Raw genomic sequence first — 15,612 nt, 5'->3', positions numbered from 1 at the left:
TGCGTCCTAGATTAACGACAAAACTAAAAAATAAATAAATCAGTGGCGCTACGACCTTTTTAGATCTTGGCCTCAGATTTCTGATCATTTTTAAATCTAATAAGCAAGTATGTGATCAGCCTCCAGTGCCTGACATATGATATCGACTTTTTGGGTCTAAGACATGTTTGTCTCACGATGTTTTCCTTCACCGTTCTAGCAAATATTAAATGCGCACATAGAAACAATTGGTGCACAGCCAGGGATCGAACCTACGACCTCAGGTATGAGAGTCGCACGCTGAAACCTAGACTCTTACGACAAAACTAGATTCATTAATATTGAAATTATTGTTCTCAAAAACACTACGTACAGCCCTGCGATTCTGTAACTCACTTCACGAACTCACACAGCGGTTTTCGCATCGGCGGTCGCTCTCAAATCAGTCGTGAAGCAGTCATTTTATGATTTGGCATTCTGATAAACAATAAAGTACAAGCTCCCACCTTTTCAGAATGCCAAATCATAAAATGACTGCTTCACGACTGATTTGAGAGCGACCGCCGATGCGAAAACCGCTGTGTGAGTTCGTGAAGTGAGTTACAGAATCGCAGGGCTGGTACAAAATGAATACCTTTTTGAAGTTATACTTCTTTTGGCGCGTTAGGGAAAAATGATGATAGTTAATTTTTACGATGCGTCACAAAATCTGTGACCCTGAAGTTAGGTAAAGTCAACATTTTATTTTGTGATGTTTAAATATACTTTATTTAACTAGATAATGCGTTATGATAAAACTCTGAATGTATTAAATACCTTTTATCTATTGTTAGTTTAGTTTTATTCTACAAACATAGAATAAATTTTTAGAAAAGAGTTTTATCTTGTTACGCCAAAGAAGTATAACTTCTAACGCGTGTACATAAGTACACACATGTTTTTGAAGTTATACTTCGTTAGGCGCGTTATGAAAAATTGATGAGAGTGAAATTTTACGATGCGCGCGCACCGTGACACAAAATTAACAGTATGAAGTTGCCCACGGAAGATGCTACGGCATTGGACATAATTTAAAAACAACATTCGAATAATAATAGAATTTATGTTACACTTAATGTAAGAGAATAATAATAAATATTTATTTATTCAAATATAAACTGAACTTTATTGACTATAATGACTCCTTTTTCAGTCTTTGATTATTTAATTGTAATTAATTATTTGCATGCAATCAAAAACTATTTTTTAAAATGCCAAAGAAGTATAACTTCTTACGCGCGTACATAAGTACACGCACTCTTTTTTTTATATACAGAACAATATAAGTATGTTACATATCTATACTAATACTATAAAGAGGAAAGATGTGATTTTTTGTTTGTTTGAAATGAATAGGCTCCGAAACTACTGGACCGATTTCAAAAATTCTTTCACCATTGGCAAGCTACACTATTCCCGAGTGACATAGGCTATGTTTCATTTTCAAAAAAAATAGGGATGCTTACTAAAACTTGAATAATCTAACCCAAGGTGTAAAAAAATAAACAAAAAACTTCCTTCAATCGCGTGCGCTGCGAAAACTATTAATGATAGAACAAAATGATGTATCAAAATTTTTCAGGAAAAGGCTCTTTATTCGTACCTAGGTATTGATCCTTATCAAAATAATAACCAACGTTTCACATGAGCTACAATTTAATGGCATAACAACCAAAAAAGCATGGTGGATTGGTGTTCTCCTGCCGTTTCTCTTGAATAGTTTACTACTATGTAATATAACAAAAATCTTAGCCACAGCAACGCTTGGCCGAGTCTACTAGTCCATTATATAGAGTCAAAATTCATTAGTCTATAGGCGTAATTCGTTCATAAAAACATAAATATTTATAAGTCAACGGGAATAGACATCTGTCGAAGTAGACATGGGGAGAAATCGGCTGTGACAAAAATTAATCTGGAATTGTATAGGGAAAACTTTTGTATGGCAATCGAGGTTTAAAATAATATAACAAAATCATTAAAAGATCTTTCTACTAGAGTTTTTAAATAGTTTGGAAAATCCAAAAGTGCACGCCTCATAGCGGTCATTCACATTTAAAAAAAAAATCATTCGTTTACATTTCTATTTTTTTTATTTTTACTTCTTACTACTTACTTAATATAATAAAAAAATATATAGTGGCGCCATAACTCTAAGGTGAGGAAAAAATATACTAAAATTCGTATTTTAGTTTTTTACAAATTATAATTAAACGACAGTACTTAGAACGCTAATATTAACTAGGAATCAGCCCAGGGTATAACTTTATATAATAAGAAAAAAGTATTCTGGTACGATAAATTTTTCGACCAATTTCTCTGCCACATACATGGATCCATAAACACAGACTGACGGACGTCCAAGAATGATTGATTTTAATGTTATTATTTACTATGTTAAACAAAATAATTGTTCATAAAAAATACCATATGTGCTTGATAGATTATTTAACTCGATTTTAGTGCACTCATATTATCCTGTAAGTGTTATATTAGTGAGAAAAAAGTCATTCAAGTTTCGAAAGACTGGGTTTTTTGACATGTCGAGAGTAGAGCACTGCGAGGCGTGCAAAATCGACTTTAATGTACTACTCTATCAATAATTATTTGCGTAAACATTATAATTAATATTAATTGTATAACGTAATAATATATTTTAACTAGCTGACCCGCCAAACGTTTGTGCCATGTTAGTATATTATTTCAAGGAAACAATTTTTAGTTCAATAAAAATAACTATCTAAAATAAAAAATAGGGATTGATAGAGCGATGAAAATTAGGGGTTGTATGAATTTTTGTATGTTGTATCATAAAAAAATAAAAACAAAGATATATGTCTAAAAAATAAAAAAAATAATTTGGGGTGGACACCCCTTATCATTTAGGGGTTGAAAAATAGATAGTAACCGATTCTCAGACTTACTGAATATGCTTAAAAAAATTCATAAGAATCGGTGGAGCCGTTTCGGAGGAGTATTGGAACGAATAGTATAATGTATATTAGGTATGTAATGTATTTTATCACTAAAAACAATATAATAATTGACTATCTAATATATAAAAATTTTATATATTAGACTAGTGGACCCCACAGACGTTGTCCTGCATGATATTTCAAGCAATTAGTAAAGCAAAGTATGAAAGTACCGACTGCAGCGCCATCTGGCGGGCTGATTTGTGAATCTAAACCATTCCCAGATCCCCTTGAACACACACAAAAAATTTCATCAAAATCGGTCCAGTCGTTTGAGAGAAGTTCAGTGACATACACACTCACAGAAGAATTATATATATTAGATAAAGAAACTGTGAAGAATGGTTAAATTCTCACCAAGTATACTAGACTGTGGCATCCAAGGCCTGACATGAACATTCTTTGGCAGATCATCAATTTTCTCGTCGAACTTCCATAAAACGGTTTGTTTCAGATTTCCGAAGAGTTGGATGAGCTCTTTTTTGGTATTTCCTCTCAAGGCAGATGCCTTCAGCACGGATCCCATGCTGAAGTAGATCACACCTTGGGGCGAGGCATCCAATATTTGTTTGAGATCCTGGAATTATATATAAAACAATAAACAATTAGTCGTTAAGCTTTGAGGCTCAGATTTCTGAAGCAGCCCTGCGACTCTGTAACTCACTTTTCGAACTCACACAGCGGTTTTCGCATCGGCGGTCGCTCTCAAATCAGTCGTGAAGCAGACATTTTATGATATGGCATTCTGATAAACAATAAACTACAAGCTCCCATCTTTCAAAACCCCTGTGTGAGTTTGAAAAGTGAGTTACAGAATCGCAGGGCTGGTTCGTGATCATTTTTTTTTTCTAATTAGCAAGTAGGTTTTATTACGTAAGCAGAATTACTGCAATTCATCCCCCACAATTGTCAGCAAAAGTAAGCAAAGCTCTCAAAATAGTACATAAACGTATTAATTTTTGTATCCTCGAAAATCCTCCTTTTCAAGCATAGACTAATGTCTAATGACAATGTGTGGGTAAGGTGTGTAAAAAAGTAAATAATGGGTCCCCGTAACATGTCGGAAAATGCATATATTATCTATATATTAGTGTTCCTTTTAGTCGATTAGGTACAATACTTTTTAAATCATTGAAATCGGTAAATTGGTTGCGAAGATATTACACATTTTGTACAAGCCAACCGCGGGGCGGCCGAAATGCTCATGTGACGTCACGATTTCCCTATTTCGATTACCCTTGGTCCGTGGGGTCCTAGCGCTATAAGGCTTTTTAAGGGAATATCAAAAAGATGACTACATCACAGGAGACCGAAGAGCTGGCAGCTACCTCGAACAAGAATTAGTCTAGCTATTCAAAGGGGGAACGCTGCCAGTATCTTCGGAACCTTGCCTCCTTTTTAATTTTTATATTATATTTTTGTATTTTATATTCTGTAATTTGGTTGTTGTATAGTCGTAAGTTAATATTTTGGTCTTATCATTGTTTGAATTAATGAATTGTACATTTAAATAAATCTTAAACATTTTTATTTTGATAGAAGACAATATTATTCCAAACCGGACCGAAACAATACCCAAAAGATTAAGTAGCAAACACTAAAGCATGTTTGTCTCTTTCGTCGAACGCAATTGTGCTGTAGATAGAAAGAGACAAATATATCAACACGCGCTTCTCCATAGATATGTATTGACAACAATTTTACGAAAATCTAAGCTTAGGGAATGTATCGCGTGTTAATACGTACTACACGTCGGAAATATCTGCGAACCTCGCTGGAATGCGCTTCCCCGCACCCCGCCCCGTTTTCGCCTATCCAGTACCGTTGCCAACGCAATCGCCGACGCACGTGTATTATTCTTTAATCGCATTTTAGTGTTTATTGTTTCTCTGTAAATTTGTAAATAATTTTAATTTTAAATAATGTAAATAATAAGTATTTGTAAATTTCAAGTAGGTACGAGTATCAATAAAAATAAGTACACAAATAAAATATTTTTTATTTTTACATCTTCAATTTTTTTGCTATCTCTCCAGTTTGTATGACGTCATTAAGCCAGGTTCGCAGATATTTCCGACGACTTGTAAGTCCTTCCTTCAACACGCGAGGCGTATACAATGTTTGGCAATAAACGAATTAATCTTAACCGGAACGGAATTAAATATTAACAAATATCACAAGAAATATATTTATGATATTTACACCTTTCTGGATAACTTTTCTTAGCTTAAGGCCGATTTACATTATCTTAGTGTTTAGGAGAGTGCTTTAGTACAACTTGAAAGGCAAGTTCTTTAGCGTAGCGTTTACTAAAGCAAGTAGTGTTTACATGTTTCAACTAAAGTACTATCCTAAAGCACTCTCCTAAACACTAATGATAATGTAAATCGGCCTTTAGAAACATTGGATTTGAGGCGAAACAGGGGGAACAGGCAATAAAAATATCAATAATAAATACGCGTTTGACGTATAACCCGACTCACGAAAAATGGTAGACGGATTTTTTAGGGAACTAATAAGCAAACAAATACGAAATCATGTAGAAACTAGCGCCACTATTGGAGGACGTTTTATGTACCGCAGCGTTCATTTATTATTAGTACGAGATCCTAGTTCTAGAGTTATTTGCTAAAAACCAAATTTCTAAGTTTTTTTTTAGACAATTCACACCAATTGACCTAGTCCCATGCTAATAAAAATATTGGCCTATATTACGTGATCGTGTGTTAGGTTTTTATTTTCGTTACGGAGTTTCTTGAGTTTCAGTTACCGCGCTCAAAGCCCGCGATAAAATCTATGCAATAGCTTAAAAACAATGGAACATCAGTGGCGTCACAACCTTTTTAAGTCTGGGCCTCAGATTTCTGTATCTGTTTCATGATCATTTTGTCAATCTAATAGGCGAGTAGGTGATCAGCCTTCTGTGCCTGACATACGCCGTTGACTTTTCTTGGGTCTAAGGTAAGTTTGTTTCCTCACGATGTTTTCCTTCACCGTTCGAGCGAATGCTAAATTAGCACATAGACAGAAAATCCATTCGGGGGAATAATTTCGCGTTTGGTTCTTTTTTTTATGATTGGACAATTCACACCAATTGACCTAGTCCCATGCTAAGCTGGTGAAGCTTGTGTTATGGGTACTAGGCAACGGATATACATACATATTATAGATAGATAGACATAAATACATATTTAAACACTCAAGACCTAAGCAAAACACCAAATGCTCATCACAACGATGTTCGTCTCAGCCGGGGATCGAACCCGGGACCTATGGATTCGCAGTCAGGGGAACAAAACACTAGACCAATGAGTCGTCAATATTATGTTATGTATATTTCTATTTAGGAGAATGTATGTACCAAGTTGCATATAAAAATTTGGCCGCTAGTATTTTTAATGAAATTATTTTGAATTAATTTTTGCGAAAACATGTCGTTCATTTGTTATTTAAATAAAAATCGTCTACATCACGGTAATGATAATAGGGCATGAAGTCTTCGCCACTTTAAGAGGAAGCGGGAAATGAATATGAGCAATATTCAAATCTGATTTATTATTATAAAACAACTAGCTGGCCTGGCGAACATCGTACCGCCTTACAGTCGATTCTTTATTTTTTTTAAAATACTTATTCTGCTATTCGGGACACCGGTCTAGCTAGTAAAGGCCGATTTACATTATCATTAGTGTTTAGGAGAGTGCTTCCTAAAGCACTCTCACTCTATCCTAATAGTACTTTAGTTGAAACATGTAAACGCTACTTTAGTAAACGCTACGCTAAAGAACTTGCCTTTCAAGTTGTACTAAAGCACTCTCCTAAACACTAAGATAATGTAAATCGGCCTTAAGATAAAAAAAGAAAGTTGATAAGACAACAAATACATTATGTCAAAAAATAAAAATTTACCTTCCCGGAACCCCTCCACTAACACTTGAACTTTATGATATGGTATTAAAGGTCAAATTGACTTTTAAGTATTATTACGAATATTATGTATGCGAATATAGAAAAGTGTTGTTTTTAGACTTTTTCACTAAATTTTTTTAATTTTTCTCTCCGTCCTCGTACTTCAAAGAATATTATCAAAAAAGAATTGGCCAAATCGGTCAAGCTGTTTTCATGTTATGTCGTGACAACGGAAAACGGGTTTCATTTATATATATATAGATTAATTTTTGGGAAAACATTTCGTTCATTTGTTATTTAAATAAAATATCGTCTACATCACGGCAATGATAATAGGGCATGAAGTCTTCGCCACTTTAAGAGGAAGCGGGAAATGAATAGGAGCAATATTCAAATCTGTTTTTTTTTATTTTTTTATTATGGCTCTGGCACGATTTGTGCATTAGCCAGCGTTAAGTATAGGATTTTTATAATTCGTTATTTTTGCCTTAGAAATTCGACCGTGTCCTCCATATACGGTTTAGGCACTCGCCCGGTACCGCACAACTCTCCCAAAGGCCGAGAACAAATTTAAATTAAATTAAAACTTGCCCTCGAACCGGGAATCGAACCCGGTACCCCTCACCTAGCTACCACTTAATAAGACCGCTAGGCTATGAGGCCCCCCAAATCTGATTTATTGTTATAAAACAATATCTTAAATATTAACCTATTCACACATATATGTGAGCTGTCGATGTATCGCAGCTTCAGCTGTTAAAATGTAGAACAACCACGTGAGCCGTGTCAGCAGTTGGTCAATGTTCAAATGAAATCTGAACACAGCTAAAACGCGAAACATTGGCGCATTACGCAGATAATTCTTGTACATGTACATGGAACAATATCTTGAATATTTATTTGCTATTTTTGCCTGTATCTAATATTAACACAATTTTTTTTCTTTTTTCTCATCTTCCGCGACGAGTTTCCAAAAACAGTTCGTCACGTCAATTGTGTTAAGTGACCATTAACCGTTAATTAATGAATGGTTAATTAGTAATTACTTAATATGAACCCCGCGTTATATCTTATCGCGTCAGAAACCTCAATCAGTTAACGTTAGCCATGGCACTAGCACACACTCTACTATATTTAACGTTCATAGTATTTTGTGACAGCGCCCGGATATTGGCCATCTTCCCCGCGCCATGCCACAGCCACCAGCTGGTTTTCCGACCCCTGACGTTGGAGCTGGCAAGACAGGGCCACGACGTAACAGTGATCACCCCGTTTCCAGCGTTCCTGAACGGAACAACGCCGAAAAATATCACAGAAATCAATATAGGGAATTGTATAGAGAAGTTGATGCAGAAAGCGCTGGTTGACGATATGAAAGTCGCGAAGGATATTTATACGCAGCAGGTGATCGCGTTTGATGCGGCGAAGAATGTCTTTGACGTGATAATGATGGAGTTGAGGGGTTTCCTAAACAGTGGGCAGGTCTTTGACCTCGTTCTTGGTGAGGCGTGCGCGCGGTTCACGGTGGTTTTCTCGGAGATTTTCAAAGCGCCGTTCATTCAGATCAGCTCCTTTGGCGGCACTTTTGACACGTTCAGCATAGTCGGTGCGCCGCTACATCCGCTATTGTATCCTCTTGCTGTACGTGAGAAATTCAAGAACTTAACTGTCTTGGATAAATTGAGAGAAGTGTATGAGCACTATCGGTTGGTGAAGCTGTATTATGAAGTAGAGAAAGAGGAGAACGAGGTGGCGAGGCGGCATTTGGGGAAGGAGTTTCCAAGCATGGGAGAGCTGATGGGGAATGTTGAAATGATTCTTTTGAATGTACATCCTATTTGGGACTCCAACCGACCGGTTCCGCCTAATCTTATTTATTTGGGAGGCCTGCATTTGCAGAAGGAAAAGATACTGCCTAAGGTAGGTCAATTTTGACTTTATTTATTAACATATTTGGGAAGTGAGCAGTGTTGGTCTAGTGGCTTCAGCGACTCTCATAGCTGAGGTCGTAGGTTCGATCCCCGGCTGTGCACCAATGGAATTTCTTTCTATGTGCGCATTTAACGGTGAAGGAAAACATCGTGAGGAAACCGACATGTCTTAGACCCAAAAAGTCGACGGCGTGTGTGCTGGAGGCTGATCACCTACTTGCCAAGATTTAAAAAATGATCATGAAACAGATTCAGAAATCTGAGGCCCAGACCTAAAGAGGTTGTAGCGCCACTGATTTATTTTATATTTTACTAGCTGGCCTGGCGAACATCGTACCGCCTAACAGTCGATTCTTTATTTTATTTTTTTAATACTTATTCTGCTATTCGGGATACCGGTCTAGCTAGTAAGATAAAAAAAGAAAGTTGTAAACAAATACATTATGTCAAAAAATAAAAATTTACCTTCCCGGAACCCCTCCACTAACACTTGAACTTTATGATATGGTATTAAAGTTCAAATTGCCTTTAAATATTATTACGAATATTTTGTATGGGGATATTAGAAAAGTGTTGTTTTTAGACTTTTTCACTCATTTTTTTTAATTTTTCTCTCCGTAAGAACCATCCTCGTACTTCAAGGAATATTATAAAAAAAGAATCAGACAAATTGGTCAAGCCGTTTTCATGTTATGTCGTGACAACGGAAAACGGGTTTCATTTTTATATACCTATATAGATTTCAATCACTAAATTCGTTCCATACTCTCCGAATACCGAAACGGCTCGACCGATTCTTATGATATTTTTTACTCATATTCAGTAAGTCTGAGAACCGACTACTATCAAACAAATAAAATATTTTTTAACAGTGTGTAAACACTTACGCATAAAAAGTATTTGGACAAGTAGATACTGTTATCATTATCTTTAAGTTGTGTAAACGAATTTTGAAATCATGAATGATCTATTAAGGGTCTGTTTCACAATGTACGGATAAGTTCTACATAAGTTCCAAATTAGCTATTTATTACTAGTAGGATAAATGTTGCGTTTCACGACTGCCAGATAGCGCTATTCGTCACATAAAGTCCATCTTAAGTTATGAGTCCGATGAAGTATCAAATAGCACAATTTATCTTCCAAATAATTTATGTGTTGCATTGCTATTTGGTACTTTATCCTTACATTGTGAAACAGATCCTAAATGAATTAATATTAACGTCTAGTATGACCCGGCATTTGACATTAATTAATGTCTATTCTTCTAAAGCAATGTTCGCCCACGAAGTAACTGTTCACTCCAAAGCAGGTTTCGTTATCCTTGTGGATATAATCTTAATATATATAAATTACGTGTCACGTTGTTTGCCCGCTATGGACTTAACTACTTAACCGATATCAATCAAATTTTCACACCGAGTGTAGTTTAATCCAACTTAAAATATAGGATAGCTTACATCTCAATTTATACCCGCAATATTATTTTATTGCAAAATATTTGTTTATTATTTGATACAATTCTCACAGATGGCGCTGTGTTGAAAGTACCAACGTTTCACATAAGCTACAATATAATGGCATAACCACCAAAAAAAGCATGGTGGTCCCCATGACTGGTGTTCTCCTACCAAACGGTAGAACCCTTGAATAGTTTACTACTATGTAATATATCAAACACCTTAGCCACAGCAAAGCTATTACTTAATGTTATTACCTTAATGAAATCCTGAATTAAGTTTAACTAAAGTTAACACGATATTATTAGACTGTTAGGCGGAACGAAGTTAGCCGGGTCAGCTAGTGTGCCTGTTTTCAAGTACATAATGATAAACATTAAATCCATTATGTATAACATTAGTACACGACCTCCGGTGTGATGGCCATCAAATTATTACACTTGTGTCTCTTCCTTGCCACCATTATCCAAACCCGCTGTCCCTTTTATTCCATCTTCCCAGTTTTCTGGCGATTTTTCTTACCTACCTAAAGTAAGGATCATTTCGACCCATCTGTCATCAAACGCGGGCAATTTGACCGGCCCTGCCCTGCGATTCTGTAACTCACTTCACGAACTCACACAGCGGTTTTCGCATCGGCGGTCGCTCTCAAATCAGTCGTGAAGCAGTCATTTTATGATTTGGCATTCTGAAAAGGTGGGAGCTTGTACTTTATTGTTTATCAGAATGCCAAATCATAAAATGACTGCTTTACAACTGATTTGAGAGAGACCGCCGATGCGAAAACCGCTGTGTGAGTTCGTGAAGTGAGTTACAGAATCGCAGGGCTGTTTTTAAGCCTGTGTTTTGGCGCAGCATCATACCAACTGTTTCGCTCTAGCCGCGGAACTAAACGCTTAGCAAAACTAAATTAAGCGGTAAACAGTAGCCAGAGGGATATCTCCCTGAGCGGTCACATGGTGTAATTCATTTGTTTTAATTACAACCTTTTGTCTCTTACTGTTTAATTATTAATCACAAGATTTACTAATAATTATTAATTTAGTTATTAATTAATTACAAGATTTACTAATTATTGGGATATTTAAGTATCTTATTAGTAAATTAAGTGTAGCGGTAGGTACCGCGACATTCACAAAAGTGTCTGCCACCGGTGATTCTTCGCTTATATTTTGTTTATTTATGTCGTAACATCTTAATCTTAATATATATAAATCACGCGTCACGTTGTTTGTCCGCTATGGACTCCTAAACTAATTAACCGATTTTAAATAAAATTTGCACACCGTGTGCAGTTTGATTCAACTTAAAAGATAGGATAGCTTACATCTTAATTTATACTCGCAATATTATTTTATTGCAAATTATTTGTTTATTATTTGATAGTCACAATTCTAACAGATGGCGCTGTGTTAAAAGTACCAACGTTCCACATAAGCTATCTACCTTTCACATAAGTTCTCCTACCGTTTCCCTTGAATAGTTTACTACTATGTTATATAACAAAAACCTTAGCCAAAGCAACGCTTGGCCGGTCTGCTAGTATATTAGATATAACAAAACACAATTATAGTCAAGATATTTCCAAAGATGAAATACATAATATACAAAAAGGTTCAAACATTTGCGAAAGGAAAATTTAATAAAATAAGTAACTACGGCAGTGTTGTGTGATGGTGTGTACGTGAGATATGTATGGTGTGTTTATGATGCAGGTTATTTCGCGCTTTGGATATAATTCACGCTACTTAACTCTGAATCCAATCCCAAAACCCTCCATCCTTGGTCCCACAGAAAAGAAAGTGTTTATGATTTGTGTAGCAGTCCATATATTTTTATTAATTTACAGGAATTAAAAGCCGAGCTGGACGCGACAAAAGGAGTGATATACATGAGTTTTGGAAGCACTGTCCGATCATCCATCTTAAGTCAAGAGAAAGTTGACATGTTCTTAAACGTTTTGGCACAATTGCCGTACACCGTGTTCTGGAAATGGGATATGAAAGTGAACAATCCACCGGATAACCTTATTGTGAGGAAGTGGTTTCCCCAGGCTGATTTATTACGTATGTATACTTTAAAATAAAAAGGATTGTGTGGTTATGAAACCACGGTAAAAGTGAAAAAAAATTTCACAGTATAGACATTTAATTAAAAAAATTTGGAATAATATTCCATTAAGGGTATAAAAATCGCTTTATCAATCTTAATTTTATACTTGAAAAATTGGAATGATAATGGGAAATAATAAAAGTAGACTAAGTCTCCAACTAATATTTCAATTTAACTCTGTGTCTTAGAGAGTACGACATACATAATACTTAACAATTATTTAGATTATACATATTAAATAATAGTCTACACTACACGGGCAGCTGCTGCGAACTATAGGCGCCGCCATATTGGCCTTGGCTGCTATGACGAGCGCCTTTCACTTTATCCCTACTCCGCGGCCGACCGTCACGCGACATGCGACACACAGACGAAAAAGTTCGAGACGATGTAATAAAAATTTCACTTTAAAAAATAAAATATGTTTATTATGAAATATGAGATACACATATTTTATATCACTTATTCCACGTCAATAAATTTGAATCGGTAGACATCCCTACTCATCGGCAAAGAAGAGGGCGTAGGCCGAGATAAAAAGCCGGCGTAAAAAAACTCTCGGTACACTTTTAAAATAGCAAATCATCAAAATGACAAAAAGATGAAAGGCCTAATGTTAAGTGAAACTGCCCATGGACATTAAATAAAGTCGTAAATGTTTTTTAAGCTATTGCATAGATTTTATCGCGGGCTTTGAGCGCGGCGACCGAATCCAGAATTTCCGTAACGAAAATAACCTAACACACGATGACGTAATATAGGTGCTGCCAATACGCGTTAGAGCGGGACAGAACGCATACTGCGTCTCACATCGGTCTGGCGTGATCGGTGACGTAGCGTAAGCGCGGCCGGTGCAGCCGGTACGCGTTAGAGTGAGGCAGACTATATAGACGTGTTAGTCTGAGTCCGGTAGAGTGGTAGATTGAATTAATATCAAAGACAAAAAAATACTAAATGAAAAATTAAATAAATAAGTGCATAAGTTGATAAAAATTGCTATGCAATATCTGTACTGCAGCAGTCCCCGAGTGCCACACTTTTTTCTATTATTAATTTGGAGGTTAAGACAATTTGTATGATTACTTATTGATAAATGCGTTTTTTTATTGACGTCCATATTTTTTTTTATTTCAGGACACCCGAAAATAAAGCTGTTTATCACACAAGGAGGACTTCAGTCCATAGATGAAGCTATAGATGCTGGAGTACCAATGGTGGGAGTTCCCATACTCTGGGACCAATGGTACAATGTTGATAAAATTGTGGAATTAGAAATCGGAGTCATGTGTAATATTCGTACATCGTCTAAAGAAGACTTTAAGATAGCTATTGAAACAGTTCTTAACAATACAAGGTAATTTAAGGCGTTTTTGACATGCGAGAATCAAGATTAATTTTAATTCAAAGTATTTGTCGTTTGCTTAGTGGCTTCAGCGTGCGACTCTCATCCCTGAGGTCGTAGGTTCGATCCCCGGCTGTGCACCAATGGACTTTCTATATTCTATTAACATTTGCTCGAACGGTGAAGGAAAACATCGCGAGGAAACCGACATGTCTTAGACCTAAAAAACGTCGACGGCGTGTGTCAGGCACAGGAGGCTGATCACCTACTTGCCTATTACGTGAAAAATGACAATGAAATAGATTCAGAAATCTGAGGCCCAGACCTAAAGAGGTTGTAGCGCCACTGATTGTTTTTTTTTGTTTCTCGTTTGCATAGACGGGGGATTAATAAATATATAATTATAATTAGTAGGATTTGATGTCATGCCATGATTTTTGAAGTTATACTTCTTTAAGCGCGTTATGAAAAATTGATGAGAGTGAAATTTTACGATGCGCGCGCACCGTGACACAAAATTAACAGAATGAAGTTGCCCACGGAAGATGCTACGGCATTGGACATAATTTAAAAGCAACATTCGAATAATAATAGAATTTATGTTACACTTAATGTAAGAGAATAATAATAAATATTTATTTATTTAATTTTTCAAATTTAACCTGAACTTTATTGACTATAATGACTCCTTTTCCAGTCTTTGCTTATTTAATTGTAATTAATTATTTGCATGCAATCAAAAACTATTTTTAATAATGCCAAAGAAGTATAACTTCTTACGCGCGTACTTACATAAGTACACGCACCCTTTTTTTATTACTAATTCTATTTTAGGTATAAAACAAACATCGAGAAACTTCGTGATGTTATAAATGATCAGCCGCAAACGTCGCTGCAGAAAGCAATATGGTGGATTGAGCACGTCATTCGCCATAAAGGCGCGAAATATTTGAAATCGCCCGCGTTCGATATGAGCGTCAAAGACTACTTCGAAGTTTATTTAATTTTGTCTGTGATCGCTGTCTGTTTAATTGTATTTTTAATTTTAACGTTTGTCATTAAATACTCATTGAATATACTCTGCATTAAAAAAGTTAAGAAAGATTAATGAATTGTTTTATGTTTTTCTTAAAAAAGAAAAAAAAATGTGTGCGTGTACTAGGTGTACACACGTAAGAAGTGAAACTTATATAAAACCTTTGTTGTACGCAGAGCCATAATTGGTTTGTTTTAAGTTTAGAGGTCCGAAACTATTTCTTTAAACACAGTAAATTTTGATACACTGCCTAGCATACAATTTACAAATTAATTGCTGCAAATTGCGATTAACACATTTCAAGTAGAAAATGTAATCCGTTGTCAAACTTCAAAGTCAAAAACATACTATATGTCATATTTTAACGCCGATAAAGAAGTTTGACTTCAAAAAGCAACATGGCGCGTAACGGTAAAATGTGACGCGTAACGCAAAAATGTTACACTAAATTTTTTTCCAACCCCGATAAAGAAGTTTCACTTCAATAACTATGTACTTCATAAAACGATATAAGTTTTTTTTGGGTAGAAGGTCATTTGTGTAAAGTTTAACGCCACTTAACGGCACTTTTCATTATCACCTGATCCAAGATCCATACAAATAACTTTTCATACTTTACCGAACTCATTTTTACGCAATTTTTTGTACAGAGTATTGGTCTAAGATCCCGCTATACAACGACCTTCACCGAGATGCTTATTTAATGAAACTTATTTTATATATAATTTAATATGTCAATAAATATAATCCATATGGGTTGCCTAGCAAATTTCAGTCCAGAGTATTTTTAATTAATTTAAAAAAAAAAATATTTTTTTAAACATTTCAC

General features: G+C 35.5%; 2 protein-coding genes across 4 annotated transcripts in view; one reads left to right on the top strand and one right to left on the bottom strand.

Moving 5' to 3' along the window:
- The window catches only part of LOC125058172 (UDP-glucosyltransferase 2-like), a 35,471-nt gene that overhangs the window by 3,118 nt on the left and 16,741 nt on the right, over window positions 1–15,612 (bottom strand). For all 3 annotated transcript variants that reach the window (XM_047662194.1, XM_047662195.1, XM_047662196.1), the window contains exon 7: window positions 3,351–3,570. In XM_047662194.1, the coding sequence (XP_047518150.1) occupies window positions 3,351–3,570 (220 nt within the window). The remainder of the gene's footprint in view (window positions 1–3,350; window positions 3,571–15,612) is intronic.
- Window positions 7,708–14,855, top strand: LOC125058171 (UDP-glycosyltransferase UGT5-like). The gene is made up of 4 exons (XM_047662193.1): window positions 7,708–8,822; window positions 12,143–12,359; window positions 13,540–13,759; window positions 14,582–14,855. The coding sequence occupies exons 1-4, from the start codon at window positions 8,010–8,012 to the stop codon at window positions 14,853–14,855; spliced, it is 1,524 nt and encodes a 507-aa protein (XP_047518149.1). The 5' UTR covers window positions 7,708–8,009.

The sequence above is a fragment of the Pieris napi genome, chromosome 18 (genome assembly GCF_905475465.1).
Source record: "Pieris napi chromosome 18, ilPieNapi1.2, whole genome shotgun sequence".
Taxonomy (NCBI): Eukaryota; Metazoa; Arthropoda; class Insecta; order Lepidoptera; family Pieridae; genus Pieris; species Pieris napi.
This window is presented reverse-complemented; position numbering and strand designations above follow the sequence as displayed.

What these genes read in the sequence shown, in the direction of transcription:
- LOC125058171 (XM_047662193.1), top strand. Translation starts at nt 8,010, where the DNA reads ATGGCACTAGCACACACTCTACTATATTTAACGTTCATAGTATTTTGT. An exon ending in AGGAAAAGATACTGCCTAAG is followed by an intron (nt 8,823 to 12,142) that starts GTAGGTCAATTT and finishes ATTAATTTACAG; the next exon opens with GAATTAAAAGCCGAGCTGGA. An exon ending in TCCCCAGGCTGATTTATTAC is followed by an intron (nt 12,360 to 13,539) that starts GTATGTATACTT and finishes TTTTTATTTCAG; the next exon opens with GACACCCGAAAATAAAGCTG.